Here is a 17,851-nt window from a genome sequence, read left to right on the forward strand (position 1 = left end):
GGAATCCCCCGGCCAGGTCCTCTGGGCTGCTTTCCTCCTATCCCTCCTTTCTCAGGAATGGAAACCTGCCCAATTAGGGGCCCCTCTGCACCGCCCCATGGCTGAGTCCTCATTAGAACCCTGTTCCAGCCAAGGCCTTCGGGACCAATTAGACAAGTGACAGTGCTGTAAATTAAGTGCTATAGAAATTCCTTCCTAGAAAGAAAGCAGGACCAGACAAAAATTCTCCTTATGGGGCCCTCTTAAGGCTAGAAGAATTTGCAAACATCACCGAGGATTCCAAAAAATCACACTCGAAAACTCATGGCTGCAGGTGTTGAGAGACCTGGATATGAAGCCTAAACGGTCCTCTGTTCTTCTAGGCTTGGTACCTCTCTGGGCCTTGAGTTTCTAGTTGTAAAATGAGGCTAGTAAGACTGGACTTGCTTTACCTGACCAAAGAAAGGAAATATTTCAGAAAGAAAAGGGTGTTGGTAAGGTCCAAGGTATTAAACAGCTCAAACAAGTCAATAAAGATAAGGCCAGAAAGTGGATAATTACTGAAATTGGCATTTTAGATGATATCGGTTGCCTTAGCAAGGACAATTTCGGTGGAGTAGTGAAGGACAAAAGCGAGCCTGCAGAGGGTTTAGGAATGAAAGGAGGAAGTAGAGAAAGTAATAAACATTATTGAGAAGCTAAACACAACCAGTGGGTTTGAGTGCAAATTGGTAAAACCTAACTGGAGGGTAATTTGACCTTAAAGTATCTCTCTTCTTTAATCTAGAAATCCCACTTCTGGGAATTTTTCCTGAGTCAACAATTATAGATTTGGACAGAAGTGAGCCCCAAGAATATTCAGCAGCACATCATTTAAAACTGTTACTATGATGATAGTGACTGATCCTGCTGTCAGCCTAAATTTCCAAGCAAAGTTGTGTACGCATCAGGTGTTCACTAAATATTTGAACAAGAATGGATAATAGGCCTTTGGTGGAGTATTTCTGACATGGTATAGAATCTCAGGTGGCCATCAACACTGCTATTCTATAGATATTTAAGGATGGCAAAATGCAGCATATTGAAGTTTTTATAAAATGCAATTTACATACAGCAGATCCTGTTTTTGTAACAATATATGTTTCTAACAAAACCCAGAAGACTAGATCCAAAGTATTGATAGTGGTTACCTCTGGGTAATTTAAGTTTTATTTTTCTCTCTTTGTAGTGTATGAGTTTTACGTGGCTTACATGTGAAAAGAAAGGAGTGAATGAATGAATGAGTAAATGAATGAATGAACAGACGAACAGATGAGTGCTTAGCTGTGCTGGAGGGAGTATTATTCTCAGTGGGGCAAGACAATTGGGGAAACATTTCCAGAGTGAGAAAGTCTTAAGCCTGCACACATGCCAGGGAGGTGGAGTCTGAAAGGGAAAGTAGGGCTCACCAAAGGAGGAAAAAGGGGAGGAGCCCCAGGGCAGCAAGGGGCCCTGCCATGTTTCTCCAGCCCTCATTCTCCCATCATGAAGCAACAGGCCCTCTGGCCCATTCCAGGTTACCCCGACAGCAATTCAAACTCCCCTACCTTGCTTCCACCTGGGAGGCTCCTCCTTGTCTTCCTGACCTTCAGCCCTCCTTGGAAGTGTTACTTCCTCAGGGGACCAGATCCCAAGCCCCTGTAGTTGGCTCTCAGGGGACGAAGTTACTCTTTCTTGAAGCATTTTTCAAAATTGTAATTAAGTAACAAGGTCATGATGCCTGTTTTTGCCCCAGTGGGTCAGCTCCACCAACCGGGGGACCACAGCTGTCCCCAGAGCCCAGCACTGTGCCTGGCACACAATAAGAACTAATTGAATGAACATCTAGCCTCTGTAAGTTCAGTTTCCTGCCTTACAGGCAGGGCAGAGCCCCTTTTCAACCTCAACTGGGCCTCACCCTGCCCATCAGGCCATTTCCAGGAAGCCTTCTGGTTCCTACCTCTACTTCTCACTGCACAAGAAGTTCAGTGTGTGTTCAGAAAATATTCAGTTACATTTGAAGAGGCTCTTGCAAGAGTCAAACAGAAGGCATCCCCATTTTTTTTCAGCCTTGTCTTTTTTAATTTTATTTTTCAGTTATGGTTGACATCCAATATTATATTAGTTTTGGGCGTACAGCATAGTGGTTAGACATTTATGTAACTTACAAGCAATCCTTCCATAAATCTAGTATCCACCTGGCATCATACATAGTTGTTACAATATTATTGACTATATTCCCTAGACAGCATCCTTATTTTAAAGCCCTAGTAGCAATTTATGAACATTCAGTTCTATTTAGTGACTCAACTTTTGAATGTTTATCCCCCCAAAGATGAAACAACTAATTGTAATATAATAACACCTTCTAGTGTTACTATATTCTCACCATGTGCTAAGTACTTTGCATGAATCCCCACAACATCCTGATAGGTTAAGTATTATTGTGACCACATTTTACAGATATAGGAAAGAAAGAAGACTCAGAGACCTTTAGTTTCTTGCCCAAGTTTGTGCATAGCTGGTGAGTGGTAGAAGTTAGATTAAAATCTAGAACTGCCTGATTCAAAAGCTCATGCTCCTTTAAATCGCTCTGTGCCTCAATTTTGTCTGCAAAATTGGGATACTGAGGCCTATCTCATCGGATTGAAATATGACCGAATGAATTAGCACTTGGAGCGCGAGCACACAAAGCAGCATCGAGTATGTTATCAGTACCTACTACTTCTTAATTATTAACATTATTACTATCACCAAGCCATAGGGGATCAGGGACATCACACAAGGGAGACTGGGCCTTGGAAGATGGGAAAGATTGGTTCGGAGTACCACCAGACCACAGGATAGTTTCTACACACACACACACACACACACACACACACACACAGCCATCCAAATAAGTGCTGCCTTCCCCCAAGCTGCCACCAATTATGAGCCAGGTACCATGCTAGGTTCTGGAGACTGCGATGGTTTCCGCCCTCAACGAGTTTACAGCTGCACAATACCCTGTGAGTCAGCTCTGGGTGATGGACAAGGAAGTGGGGTCAGCAGAGGGCCTTTGTGCAGTTGGGAGTCAGGGTGAAAGAGGGGAGGGCTTCCAGGCTGAGGTCTGAAGAGAGAGAAGTCAGCTTGGCAAGGACAACTTAAAGGTAGAGATACAAGTGGGAAGAGGGGGAGAGTGTTCCAGGTAGAAGAAACAGCACCACGAAGTCCCCAAGGCGAGAGACAATCTGGTGCCTTGATGCGTCAGGAGGACAGGGCCAGATCAAACAGGTACTAAGGGGACAAGGAGTTTGGACTTTATCACCGGGGCACCAGGAAACCATTGATGGGCTTTCCGTTAGGGAGTGACTTAATCGGATTTGCGTCTTTTAAGATGCCTGGCTGCAGAGTGGAGAGTGAGCTGTAACGAACCAGATGTCCTCAGCCCAGGAGAACGCCACTACACTCATCATCTCTCTGGTGGGCTCTGGGATTTCCCGGGTCATCTTTTAAGAGCCACTTACTTACTCAAGAAGAATTCCAGAACTATTTAAAGTAAAGGCAGTATCCGTGAAATAATAGGCGCTTAGAAGAGAGAATCCCATGCAGTTCTGGGCGGTAGGCGTTACCTCAAAGTCAGCAGGCAGACTCCCCAGCTCAGCCCTGGGATGCCCTTACCAGCCATTCATTCATTCACTCATTCATTCATTCATGCACCCAACGAATGATTATCTCGCACCTCCCTTGGGTCAGACACTGTGCTTGGGAGCAGGCAACGCCACCAAGCAATCTTGCTTTCTTGGAATTTACACTCCGAGCTTTGACACACACACATAATTACAGGGTGAAACGAGCTTGGAAGTTGCTTGGTCTTTACGATGAGGACATGGTCACCGCTGGGGAGGTGGCGAGCGGAGTGGAAAGGAAGCAGTGTCGAACCCAACCTCATGCCTCACCCATGGAAAGGCACAAATAACTGTTTCATTCAACCAATATTAATTGAATGCCTACAATGAGCCAAGGACCGGAAGAGAAACAAAGCATGGAAAAGGAACACTCTAGGAAGACGTATCATTTGAGAGGTGAACGCGGTCCCTCCAGGCCCCAAGATTCCCTGCCTGCTCCGCCCTCTCTCTGCCCCTCAGCTTCTGCCTCGGCTGGGCTCAGGCAGTGACCCACCCCCACCCGGAAAAGCCCCAGCTCAAAGGTGGACTGAAGACAAAGGAGCCTTAATGAACTTTTTAAAACAGCTTTGTCAGAGCTGGAATTGGAGGGGGGAGGGAGGAAGGGAAGGACAATGGGATGAAGCTCCCACACTCACAAGCCTGGCTGTGGGTCGAACCCCAGCCTTGGCCGGCCACCCATCCACCCAGGATTAAGCAAAGGCAATTTTTCTTAGGACATGCTGCCTATGAGCCCAATAGGCTAGTTAATGATCGTTTATTAGAATGTCACGGAGAGGAGATTGGCGTCTGGCATTAGGGTTTCAAATCTTGGCTCTTCTGTGCAGTTGCTGTGCGACCTCGTGCCCTTCCTGTCCCTCTCTGCGCCTCAGTTTCCTCTGCCTGGAACACTTGTCTCCCAGATCTGTGAGGCGTTGGCTTCTTCCTATTTTTTAAGTCTGAGAATGAGTCTTCTTAGACTGAACTTCTCCAAAGACCTGATTGAAAGAGGCCTCCCTTTTTATTCTCCATTGCAACCCTTCTTGGCAGCCTTCTCAACTTAGAATTTACACTCTGAGCATTGAGACTGTATACACAAATACACTCTGGGATTACTCACACACTTTGTTTCCTGCTTTGTGGCATGTGTATTTCCACACTGCCGTGAGCTTGGGACCATTGTCTCCTTGGCCTCAAGTTTGCCCACGCCAGGCCGCTACTCACCCAGGGTAGGTCGTCAATAAATGCGTATCCCTGAATGAATACATAGAAAGTGGGGTGATAACAATACTCGTCACATCTGGTCCTTGTGACGATTAAGTGCATCTGATATCTGAAAGAGCTTTATAAACAATATCCGTGATTACAGTGCCTGTTCTGCACATGTTCTTTATGTTTGGGGCTGGTGTCACCCTATAGGTGGATAGTGGAGGTAAAGCAAGGGGAAGTTCATGATTCCAAGATGTAAGTGTCACGGCCCTCATTATATGGATAGCGACTGAGGCTCGGAAAGAAAGACTGATTGCCACACAGCTGAGGATGTAGATTTGTCGTTTTTAGGAAGCAAACCAGAACTTAAATATGGAGTGCCCTTCAATCAGTTACCTCGTAAAGTTATACTGTTTTTATTCTGGGGCTACAATTTAACTCAGTGTGATAACAACTTCCGGAACTATCTCTTTAGTCTGAGAGACCTTAACAAATAAAAACATCCTCCGGTCTTCGAAGGGGGAAGTGATTTTTAGAATCAAGATTTATTCAGAGACAAAACACAGCATGCACCACATAACGATATTTCAGTCTACCATAGACCACAACGCACTTACCCGTGTCTGCGGTGACATGACGTAAACAAAGCTACTCTAAAAATATAGCACATGTAATTATGCACAGTACATAAGACTTGATAGTGATAACAAACAACTGTGTTATGGGTTTATGTATTTACTATACTGTACTTTTAATCATGATTTTAGGATGTAGTCTTTCTACTTATAGGTTTGCTGTAAATCAGTATGCTACGTTACGCCCGCAGCCACACACATCTCCTGTTTACAGCTGCTGATTGCATCATTTTCTTTTGTGCTTGATGTAATGACATTCATTTTATTAATTTTGTGTAGCCTCGGAGTCCAGGGTTTCTAAAATCTATAGTAGTGGACAGTCGTGTCCTAGGCCTTCATTCACATTCACTCACCACTCACTCACTGACACACCCAGAGCCACTTCCAGTCCTACAAGCCCCATTCATGGTAAGGGCCCTCCCTAGACAATATAGGTGTACCGTTTTTTATCTTTTATACCATATTTTTATTGTACTTTTTCTATGTTTAGAAATGGTTAGATATGTAAATACTTGCCATTGTGTTATAATTACCTGCAGTAGTCAGTATAGTAACATGCTATACAGGTTCGTAGCCCAGAAGCAACAAGCTGTATACTCGGCCTACGCAGGCCGCTCCATCTGGGTGTGTGCGTGCTCTGTGACGTTCGCACAATGACAAAATCGCCTCACGATGCATTTCTCAGAACGTATCCCTCTCATTATGCAGCACATGATTGTAAATGATGATGTCGGAACTTAGCAGGGTGATCTCTTTCGATTCAGAAAATGAGTTGTAAACATGACTTTTGTTCCAGTTGATGTGGAAGACTAAACCTGTAAGAACGCCCAATAAATTTCCTGGAATTGAAGAATAATGAGAGAAGCCAGGTTCCACCCCCTTATTAAGACATAGATAAAGCACAGCCAGATGCAAAAGGCGACATGTATGATTCCATTTATATGAAATGTCCAGGAAAGGCAAATTTATAGAGACAAAAAGTAGATTAGTGGTTGCCTGGGGCTGCGGGTGGGACTGCCATGAGGTTTCTTTTGGGAGTGATGAAAATGTTCTAAAATCAAATTTTGGCAATGATTGTATAGCTTTATAAATTTACTAACAACCATTGAATTGTATGCTTAAAATGAGTAAAATATATGGCATGTAAATTACACCTCGATGAAAAAAATATATAAAAAAGAGAGAGAGAGGAATTGTCTGAGTAAAATAATATAAAGAGTGTGAAATTGATACTGGAATCATCACAGATATCAAGTCAACCTCATAGCAAGTACAGAAATAGACTTAAGTATATGTTTTAACGTTTGTCAAAGGTGATCATTCAAAGGAGAGTGGATACTTCAGTTGTTCAGTAAATAGCGTTGCCCTCACATCCTTGCAAGCACACATACTCTCCTAGTCTGTGAGATCTGAATAAAGAGCATATCGTTTTCATTTTTGTAACCCTAAGGCCTAGCTCAGCGCCTGGCAACATATAATATCCATTCCGTCAAAGGCTGAGCTGTCAATTCCTTAAAATTTTCAAGGTCTCAAAAACAAAGAAATTCCCATCTTTCAAAGAGAGAAACTCCTCGAAAATACTCTCCCCAAACCAACTCTACCTTGTATTTAAAATGTATGTCCATTCTACTTAGAAACCCAACTTGAGATATACTTCATATATCATACAATTCAGCTGTTTAAAGTATATAATTCATTGGTTTGCAGTTTATTCGCAGAATTGTGCAAACATCACCGCAATCAACTTTAGAATATTTTCATCACCCAGAAAAGAAATCTCATCTCACCCATTTTTTCTTACTGACCCAGCTTAAACGTCGCCTTCTCTGATTTCTGCCAGTAGATTTATTTGTTCTGTTTTCTCTGTTCCTATTGAATTTTGTCCATATCTATACAGTTTTTGGCATGGACTATGATCTCACTCAGGACACAGGTATGTCTTCATCAGCTTTGAATTTTGTATGCCCGATGTAGAAATATCTAGACCCTATCACAGCCCACAAGTCTCACAGGAAGGGGGGCCTCCAACACTCTCCGATCTCATCTCCCATCTGTTACCCCATTCTAACAACTTGACCTCCTTGCTTCTCCTAAAACATGCTCCTGCCTGAGGGCTTTGACCTTCTTGTTTCTCTGTCTAGAATGTTCCTGATGGTCGCAACACCTTCCCACTTCCTTGCGGTCTCTGCGCAAATGCCATCTTATTAGGGAGGACTTAATTTATCTGTATTTTGTTCAAAGAACTTATCATAATTATTGCTGTCTGAAATGTATTAGATACTCAATAAATGCTGACTGATTGAATGAATATGGCTGGATGTCAGCAAATTTTCTTCTTAATAGGTCAATTTCAGTATTTCTTGTCAACATTATGAATTGCAGCACCAGTTCTATTTAAAAAAGTGATATGTAAACAGTTATTAGAGTACAATTAAACCTTATGAATCTCAAAGTTATTCAATGAGAGATCGCTCATGTTCCACCCATTCTTATATTTGCTATCATTTTTAACTGAAGCTTTTGCATAAGACTTAATACATATCAGAGTAAAAATAAAACTGTTTTGGATCAACTGGCCAATCATTTGGGAAGAAAAGTCTAATTATATCTCTGTCTCACATCATACTCCAGAATGAATTCAGGTAGGTTATAACTTATAAGGTTAAAAAGGAAGATACACCAATATTAGAAGAACACACAGGTGATTATTTACATCATCTTGGAATGGAGGAGTTCTCTCTAAGCATCACCAAAGGCAAGAAAAATAAAAATCAAGATCCTTGACTATATAAACATAAAATACTTTAGTGAGTCTCCCCCAAAATTAAAATATCACTAAAAAGACAATGAGAAGCAAATAACAACCTAGAGAAAAATATTTTGCAATAAATAAGAGAGAAGGCTTATATGCTTAATATGTAAAATACACTTATAAACCAACAGAGAAAACTATTTCAATAGGAAATCGAACAAATTGACACAAATGGGAAATTTACAAAAGAATCGATAACATCAGTCGAGAAGCATACAAAAAACCCCCAAAAACCCGTTTTATCTCATTAGTACTACCTACTCTGAGATAAAAATTTCCACTCACCAAGTTGGAAGTTCTGAGAACTGGGCAGGGTTCAGTGAAATACACAAACACTACAGGAGAAATCCTAGACAATGGGCAACATGTTAAAGATTCTTATTACCTTACACACTTTTTCAGAACGATCTTAGTTCTAGGAATCCATTCTAAAAAAATAACCATGTACGTGTGCCAAGATTTTGTTGCTAGGATATTCATCACAACATTGCTTATATCAATGAAATAGTAGGAACATCTTAAACAACCATCGTCGAGGTTTAATTAAATAAATTATAGCACATTTACCCAACAGAAAACAATGCAGCAGTGAAAATGTCACGAGAGAATATCGAATAGCGTGAAAAGACATTGAAGGAAAATTGTTACTGGGGAAAATTAGATTAAAAACCAATTTTGGGGGAGGGCTCCATAGTGTAGCGGTTAGCACGTCTGCTTTACACGCAAGTCCTGGGTTTGCACCAGGTGGAGCCACGGACCATATCCCAGGTGCCACGGACCATATCCCAGGTGCGCCAGGCCCTGGGTGTGCCAGGTCCCAGGTGCGCAAGGTATCGGGGTCCACCAGGCCCTAGGTGAGCCAGGCCCAGGGTGTGCGCCTCGAGCTTGTGGGAGGAGACGCCCCGCCTTCAGAGATCCAGTTCTTAAGGGGAGACGGCAACATCTGTAATTCAGGAGTGGAAGTTGGGGAGAGAGAGGGAATTAAAGACAGGAAAAAAAAAAATTTTGTAGTACGATCCCCATTGTTTTAAACGTACGTGAATATGTTATATGACATAAGGCTTATATTATGCAGCTCATGTAGGTAGGTTATATTAGTAATTGCTGGCTCCTGAGGGTGGGAAACAGTATAATCTTTTTTGCCTTATTTTAATTTTCTAAATTTTAATTAAAATGCTATTATTATAACTTTTTAATGACTAGTAAGGAGCCAGAGCACAGAGTGGGGGCAATGAAAAAGGAACCAAGTGCCTTCTCCGAGGCCTGGCACCCGATTATGACAAAGGTTGTTTCCATCCTAGGGTTTCCTCTGTGCTGAGAAGTGTGGAGGGAAATCTTCCAGGAGATGGTCAGAGGTGATCTCCTGGGGTTCTAGGAGATTGGGAGACAAGTGCTGGTGTGTTCTGGGCTTACCTGGCAATGAGGCTCTGTGTAGAAATCCTCCTGTATCACATTAAGGCAAAAAGTGATGCAGGAGAGTCGGAAAGACACAGGTTCAAATCCTGACTCTTCTATCCTTTTGAGGCCAGATTTTTTGAGTATGGGTTCTTCATTTAGTTTGATTCTCCCAACTGTAAAATAAGGACATAATATCCTGAAAAGGTCGATGGGAGGGTTCAAAAGGATAATGCTTAGTGAACGCCTCTCATACGGCTAATGCTCAATAAATGGTAGCTGTTTATAGCTGTCCTACAGTGCACAGAGATAACAAAACAATGCGGTGCTTTGGATGTTTTGGAAACTTCTGGTTTCCAGAGGGAGCCTGGCCTCAGGGTTACAGAACATCCTGAGTCTGTCAACTTTTGGGTGGGGTGGAGGGAGGCATTTGCCTTGCCCCCACCTTGCTTGCAGCAGATTCTGGAATGGAGCAGAGTCGCACAGTTGCACTATGACACCTCTGGGAATCCAGGAAGTGAAAAATTTGGAAACTGTAGAGGAAAGGAAAGGTGGGGTCTGATATGTTTGAATGTAAGCAGACATGTGCCAAGCGGGTGCTGTACTTAGGTGAGTTAAGTGATTCTAAATACTGGATGGAGCTCAGGTAACATTTTTTAATGTAACATACTCATAAGGTTCAAAATTCAAAGCGTACAGCAGGGGAAAGAATGAAACATCTCCCCTGTAACCCTAGCCCTCATTTCTCATCACCCCTCCCCAGGGATGGCTGAGTCATCACCTTCACGGGGGTCCTTCTGTGAAGTCCTTGTGCTCTAGATATACAGGCAAACAAGTGAACCTGTATTTTTTTCTACGCGCCCCCCCCCCTTTAATACAAATGGTAATTACTTGGTTTAGGACATTGTTTTTGTTGTCGTTGTTTGTGTGTTTTTACTTACCATAGCTCTGTTTCCATACTTGTTTTGTTGGTTGCAGAGCATTCCAGAAGCCTAAAGGAGTTGTTACCAATCTTGCTTTTACAATGTTGCAACAAGTTACCTTAAACAGGTGCCATCTCACAGTAGAGCAATGAATCTGTAGGATACATTCCTATTAGGAGAATTTCTGAGTCAACAGTACGTGTTTTGTACTTTTGATATATTCTTGTGGCTAAATGCCCTCTAAGGTGGTTGTACCCACTTACCCTGTATGGACCTCTCCTCATACCTCTCCCAGGTAGAGTGTTTCCAAACTTTTAGATCTCAGGTTGGAGTTGGAAAAAAATCGTATCTCAAGGGAGTTCTAATTTGTATTTGTTTTATGACGCTCCTCTGGGCCACTCCTCATTTAGCCCCTTCTTTGCTTTAGGAACCAAACTGACCCAGTACAGCATCATGTCGGAACTCCCTGTTCTGGCTGCTATAAGCAAGGGGTTTTGATTTGCCCTTCTGCTTCCAGAAGCATCCTTTGCTGATACGCCCAGAGACCAGGAGCCAGGGCACCGTTCTCTCTTCCTGCACACATCCTGCTCCTTCTCCACTGCTCTGGGTATCCAGCCACCGAATCGTTCTGTGGTTTCGGGTTTAGCAGACTCCCAGTTTCAAGAGAGTTTTCATTTTTGTTTCCCGTACTGTTTTTGGATAATTTCTGGGAGTAAAAACAGGGAAAAGAGGACCTTTTTGTCCTCAGATTGAAAATCCTAAAACAGAGAGGCAGGTATTATCACCATCCATTTTACAGATGTCAACGCTGAGACTTAAGCTTGTCAAAAAGTGACCCCACAATCCTGGTTCCAGCTATAACTCAGTTATTTTCCTCATGACCCGAGGCGAATCACTCCTCTCAGGTCTCGGCTTGCCCGTTTGTAAAGCCAAGACACGGTAACTTTCAAAATGTCTTAGAAAGAAGCCCAATGTCTTTCAGAAGCTGACAAAGAAAGAAAGAGTAGAGGATGGCAAGAGATGACGGTGGGGTCTTCCACCGGAAAGAGCTCCGCTTTTTACCGGTATTGACATAATTGACTTATGCCTGAGATTTATTTTGTTAAGAAGGTAATTAATGGGGAAAAACAAACAGAAACGGAAGAAAATCATTGCACTATCTCAGAAGTTGCAAACCCATGGCCCATAGGCTGAAAGTGGCCTGACCTCATGTTTTATTAGGTTCACAAAGTATGTTTTTCAAGTGTTTAGTTGCTCAGTTTTTAAAATCCAGAGATTTCACATAAAAAAATGTGTATCTCTGGCTTCTCTTTAGAAACACCAAAGATCTGGTCCCTCTCACTCTCTCTCTCTGAGAGGAGACCACACTCTGTCTGTGGAGCGCTACCCCTTTTCTAACAAACTTTCCTTTAGACAAAAAAAAAAAAGAAAAAGAAAAAGAAAAAAGAAAAACCAAAGATTTGACAACACGGGGCTCACAAATCAAAGACACAGGTGTAGCAAGACCCAGATTCTGAGCATCGCCAGGGTTCCAGAGGCCAAATGCCCCCTTCCAGTGACGGCCTGCCCCAAGGCGAGGGTACCCACATTCAAGACTTCCAACAGCATAGATCAGTTTGGCCTGTTTTTGTACTTGATACAAATAAAATCACAATGCCTATCCTATTTTTGTCTTTTACGCAACATTGAGTTTGTGGCTACATTCATGTCACTGGCCCGGAGCCGTATAGTTCATTTGTTTCATTGTTTTATCTTGTTCTCTTGTCTCAATATCTTGCAACATGTTCATTTGACTGTTGATACACATGTGTAGTTTCCTGAACTTGGCTATTATGAATCTCGCTGTTATGTACATTCTTGCACACACTTATTACATATGTTGGAGCACACAGGTACACATTTCCATTAGAGGTATAGCCCGGAGAAGAATTGCTGGGTCACAGAGTAACTCGGCATCAGTCCAGCTTTGGTAGAGCTGGCACAATTTTCCAGAGTGGTTATACGAACTTTAAAAAAAAATTTTTTTTATGAGTTTATCTGAGCCAAACTGACGATATATGCCAGGGAGGAAGATGTCAAATGCTCCTGAGAATAATAGTTTTGTAGGTTTTTTATGCATTTGAAATTAAGAAGGGGATATAAAGAAGATGACATGGAGGTGGGAAAGAGCAAGGCTGGGATTGGACTGCAGCGCAGTTAACAAGATTAAGTCTCTTGAAGGCAGTTTCAAGGCTGATTTCAAGGTTGTGGTTGAACCAACTCAGGGAGGAAGACGTCAAATGCTCCTGAGAATAATAGTTTTGTAGGTTTTTTATGCATTTGAAATTAAGAAGGGGATACAAAGAAGATGACATGGAGGTGGGAGAAAGCAAGGCTGGGATTGGACTGCAGCGCAGTTAACAAGATTAAGTCTCTTGAAGGCAGTTTCAAGGCTGATTTCAAGGTTGTGGTTGAACCAACTTGCCTTCCACTTGCTGTTGTAAATTCCACTTGCTTGCCTGACAGGGCTCAAAAGGCATTGGGGTTTGTGACTCCCAGATCAGATGCTTTCTATAGGTTCTTCAAACTCCTAACTTTCTGTCCTTTTGTGAAATGAGCGAAGAATGAATGGCTACTCCGAATCCTCTCAAAGGTACCTGCTTTCCTCTCTTCTTCTGTAATTCTTGATTGAGAATCTTTTATTTCAATATTCATTTATCCCTCCAAGCTGAGACCTGGAGGTTGGGAAGGAGTTAGCCAGACACAGCAGTGGGGTTTGGGGGGACCGAAGAATGTTCCAGGCTGATGTGAGGAAAGGTCACGTTTAAGTTTTCTGGAAGCCAAATGAAAAAAAAAAAGAAGAGGACACGTTCTCATTGGGGACAGCACTGCCCAGAGGATGTGGAAAAGGGCTGGGGGTTGGGTCACTGGTGGTTTCGAGTCAAGACCAGGAGGGTCCTAGAGAGGACAGATTGCTTCCCACAAGGAAACACCTCCCCCGCCCACTCAATGCCTAGAAGGCCGGGTAGAAAAGTGCTGGGAGCGACGGAGAGAAGTTGATCTTGATTGGAGGGTGGGTGAAAGGGAAGAGGCTGGGGGAGGGGGAATGAGGTGTGTGTCCCACTGTCATGTAAATATCCCCTCCGGGCAGGGCGGCTCCAGGGCGGATTTAAACCTCCGTCACCTGGGGCAGTCTCAGTTCTCCGAGCTTCTTCCAGGCGCGCATCTTCCTCTGGGTCTGGCTCTCCGACTTTTCCTCACGGCATGGCCCCCAAACGCCAGTCTTCACTCCCACCTCAAACGAAGAAACCGAGACAGCCTCCTGCCCCCAAGCCGGAGAAGCCGGCGACCTCTGTGGACTTGCCGAAGGGAGGTATGTCCCCTACATTTTATTGGAGATTTAAGGGATTTGCAAGGATCGACTCTTAAGTGATTTTTTTTCTTTGCCCGATCCTGTCCCTTCTGAGAGTTTGGAGATGTGACCCCAAACTCCCTTGAAGGGTTGTAAGCATAGCGGGGGGAGTGGATTAGCTTTTAGTGAAGCATCGGAGGAGTAAAACTGGGAGACCCAGAGCACGTGGGCACTCGTCCCTGCCCCCACTCCGGCGCCTACCGAGCTGGTCTCGCAGCCCCCAAACGCTTCTTTTTGGGTTCCCTGCGTTGGGAAGGGACACCACCAGCCAATCTGAGGCTGGGGAGACACATGTGACCCCTTTCCTTGACTTCACCCCTCCACATCCCGTCAGATCCCCAGGTCCTGGTGGTTCTACCTCCCAACTTCTCATATCTCTCCACCTCCTTCCTGCTCCTGAGCTGCTGCCTGCCCATAATTCTGGCCACCTCCTCCTCGTCTTGCTTCCCGCTTCCTCCTCCTCCCATCCAGCCTGAGCAAAGCCAATCACGTGACTCCTTGGCTTGAAACCCTTCCTCTTCCTTGCTTTCCCATGCCCTCGAGGTATAGACTACTGAGACTTCTGGGGCCCTGCCCACCTGGTCCCGGTGGACCTCTCCAGGTTCTTGCTCCCTCCAGCACCTTTTACCTCTCTTCACCTGCTGGGGCTCTGCTCTCACCTCTAGACCCGGACACCCACTTGTTCTCTGTCCGATCGCTCCTCTCCGTACCCCTATCTGTGCGAGTCTCCTTGCTCCCCAGCTCTCTGCTGAAAAGTCGCTTCCTGCATGCATCCTCCTTTGAGCCACAGCTGCTGGGCTCGGAGTCACCTCAGCCTGGCCCCTACATTATGACATTGTAATTCTTGCGTTCACGTCTACTCCCCTCCCCACTATTAACTATTATCGGAGGTGAGGATTACCTTTTGCACACGCACGGCTTGGAGCTAGGCATAAAGTGGACTGTTCTGGGGATTAGGCCTCCCTGATAGAGTGGGGATGTGGTGAGGCTTTCTTGCGGGGCTGGGTTTGGATAGGTGGAAGGCGGACTAGCATTGCACTAGGAAAATGTGATAGGCCGGCTCAGTGGGGAGGGGCTCGGAGCCTGGGAATCTTCTAATTTTTGACTTGGCTGAGGTCCAGCCATGCTCTTGGAAGGAGTACTGGACAAGGAGTCCTCGTTGAAGTGCCCCTATGGATCTGCTGGGTTACTAGGCAAGTTTGACTTGACTGGGTCTTGGTCCAAAGGGATGCATGGACCTGCCCAGTTGACGTCCCATTGTGGTAAAGCTGGGTAACCAGTGTTTGGAACTTAGCTCTGTCTGGCTGTGTGACCTTGTTGGGCAAGTGACATGACCGTGTTTCTTTCCTCTTCTGCAAAATGGGCTCAAAAATACCTGTTAGGCTTTACCGTGAGGCGTAAGTAGAAGTAAAACATTTAAGACAGCGGTGACGCATAATCTGTGCTCTTGAGATGGGTAGTAAATTCCTTCTCACTTGTGAGCAGCAAAATGTAGACGAGTCTTCCTGGTCTCCTTCCATTTAGCTGCCTGGGAGAATTAACAGGACCAGAAGGTGCAACCACAGTCCTTCCGAGGTGGTTCACCTAGACTCGGATATTAGCTTATGCCACTCACTGGGCACTGATCTGCTAGGCATAGTGCTAAGCACTGCTGTTTCCATCAGCCCTCACAACAAGCAGCATGCTGTGGAGGCTCAGAGGCGTGTGTGTGTGTGTGTGTGTGTGTGTGTGTGTGTGTTTGTTGAAGGCCATCCTAGCTAAGATTTCCTAGTCATCTTGGGAGGCTGCTGCACTGTAGCATCGCTCTGTTCTGATTTTTAAACTGTGGGGTTCTCCTTCAAAGGAAGCTGGGAAAGAGAGGGAGGTAAGAGGCTAAGGAGAGAATGTTAGAGCTGGAAGAGACTCCAGTGAAATAATGCACCGTGGGTGAATTATCTCTTGGTGTGTCCATGCCACTCCCTTGTTTACTGAAACTCTTGCCCTTTGCTTTCTGTTTCTCTTCCACTTCCTAGTGTGTGCTCCTTGCACTCCTCTTGAGAAGCTGCTGTGGGAAAAGTCAGGAAGAGGGGCAGGATGATGCCAAGGGCTAGGATGGTGGAAGGGCTCCCTGGAGCCTCTGCCAGATAGATGCATGAGAGATGCAGGTAGATCAGGCACATAGGAGATGCTGTGGGTTAGTGGTACCAACCTGTGAGCAGGCTTTGTGTAGCAGCAACCCTCAGCATAGTGTTTCTCAGACTGTTTCATCTCATTTGTGGGTCACGAACTCATTTTAGTGGAGTGCACCTGCATTTAAAGAAAAAAATAGAAGAATAAGGGTCGCATTGTACTCAATAAGGGTATCTTTTTGTGCCTAGGAACGTACCAGGTCTGGATGTCCAATGTACATCTTACTGTAAGTCATGTCACAAAATGGGAAAACTGTTAGGGCAGAGGCTTTTCCATGCATCAGCCTGGTTTAGAACTTTGGCTTTGCTACTTTCACTGAAAAAAAGAAAAAAATTGAGTTTATCTATGAAATGAGGATATGAGTACCTACCTTGTATTTTATGAGGGTTAAATGAGAAAATGCATGTGCTTATCACAGCCTGTGGCCCATGGGACATGCTTTGCAGTGCACTAGACCCTGGTACTTCTTTGATCCTATGTTCAGTAACATCACAGTGGTAGGAGGAAATTGGCCATGGTGAGCGTATTTATACGCCATCAAAATCAGCCAACACTACAAATCAGGGTTTTTGCTGTGCGTTTTTTTCTCTCTTCTGGGAGCTGGTCATCAAACATTATTACTCTCCCTTTAAGCCTGTGCAATTGAGATGTGTATGAATTGACCTGAACTCAAATCAGGTTTGGAGGGGAAGGATTAGATGAATTTCTGGGTTTTGGGGAAAAGTCCCAAGGTTTTTGCATTCTGTATCCATGAGCTTTGTATGCCAATTATTTAACATTTATCGATCACTCACCACGGACTGTATGGAACGTTAAAGACACTGCTTGAGCTTTAAGATCTGATAGGTAGAATGTGCCTGCTGGAAGGCAAATAATCCAACCCCAAATTCTGGTTACAAATAAATACCTAGGGAGAGATTTCAGGCCTTCTGCGGTCCATGTCTTGGACCCCTGGCAGAGGGAGTAGAGTCATTTCCATTTAAACGGAAATAACTTGGCCCTACTTAATGGAGGAAGACTTGACCTCTAAAGCAGGCCCTGTTGGTCCTCTCATCTCTGACTGAGCAAAACGAACTCAATACCGCCTACCCCATAGGTCATTTTTGTGTGACCTCAACGAGAAGAACGCAGCACGTTGCTCCGACTGGCACTTAGCGCATTAGATAGCTTAGCGCATTAGATAGCGTTTCTTGCAAGCATTAGGCACTTAGTTGGGTCAAAAACATGGCATCTCCTTGCCTTCAGGGGACTTCCACTTCAGGGCCGCCTTGCTTAAATGCCACCCCTGACACAACGTTCCCATGTCAGCCGTGTTTTTGCATTTTATAATTTTATAATAGAAACAGGTACGGAGGAGGAAAGTGACTTGCCCAAGGGCGCACAGCCTGCTGGGCGGAGCTTGGACTCAAAGCCAGGACAAGGCCCTGTGAGTGGACTGGACAGCGCTGGGCTTTGCGAAAGAGCCTGAGTGGTCGGAATAGCAGCATCTAAAAAATAGGATGGAGATGCCGCCTTTCTTCCACGGGGCGGGATGGCCCAGCAGTGTCCCAGGGCGCAGAACCGGTGGTGGATGTATTTTTGGGTCCCGATGTGAAGCCAAGCTACTGCGAGGCCTGCACTTTTGGGGGGCTGCGAACGCCCCTCTCCCGCGCGCCCCGCGGAGAAGGGAAGCCGCT

The 17,851-nt window shown here is 44.6% G+C and overlaps 1 protein-coding gene and 2 long non-coding RNA genes across 5 annotated transcripts in view; 1 reads left to right on the top strand and 2 right to left on the bottom strand.

The window, feature by feature from the left end:
- Positions 1-8,836: 8,836 nt before the first annotated feature.
- Positions 8,837-10,844, bottom strand: LOC112484769. Its single transcript, XR_003048175.1, has 3 exons — positions 10,634-10,844; positions 9,711-9,868; positions 8,837-9,240 (listed from the first exon to the last, which is right to left on the bottom strand). It is a non-coding gene; the product is annotated as an uncharacterized LOC112484769 (long non-coding RNA).
- A 2,083-nt stretch (positions 10,845-12,927) lies between these two features.
- Positions 12,928-17,844, bottom strand: LOC112484768. 3 transcript variants are annotated; one of them, XR_003048173.1, is made up of 5 exons: positions 16,372-17,844; positions 16,195-16,292; positions 15,382-15,534; positions 13,779-13,976; positions 12,928-13,427 (listed from the first exon to the last, which is right to left on the bottom strand). It is a non-coding gene; the product is annotated as an uncharacterized LOC112484768 (long non-coding RNA). The 3 variants fall into 3 exon arrangements; XR_003048172.1 differs by having other exon boundaries at positions 16,195-17,844; XR_003048174.1 differs by lacking the exon at positions 15,382-15,534 and having other exon boundaries at positions 16,195-17,844.
- The window catches only part of SET (SET nuclear proto-oncogene), a 10,286-nt gene continuing 6,265 nt past the window's right edge, over positions 13,831-17,851 (top strand). Inside the window, exon 1 of the mRNA XM_006918025.3 lies at positions 13,831-13,967. Within this exon, the coding sequence (XP_006918087.1) occupies positions 13,859-13,967 (109 nt within the window). The 5' untranslated portion in view covers positions 13,831-13,858. The remainder of the gene's footprint in view (positions 13,968-17,851) is intronic.

This window comes from Pteropus alecto, unplaced genomic scaffold (assembly GCF_000325575.1).
Source record: "Pteropus alecto unplaced genomic scaffold, ASM32557v1 scaffold67, whole genome shotgun sequence".
Taxonomy (NCBI): domain Eukaryota; kingdom Metazoa; phylum Chordata; class Mammalia; order Chiroptera; family Pteropodidae; genus Pteropus; species Pteropus alecto.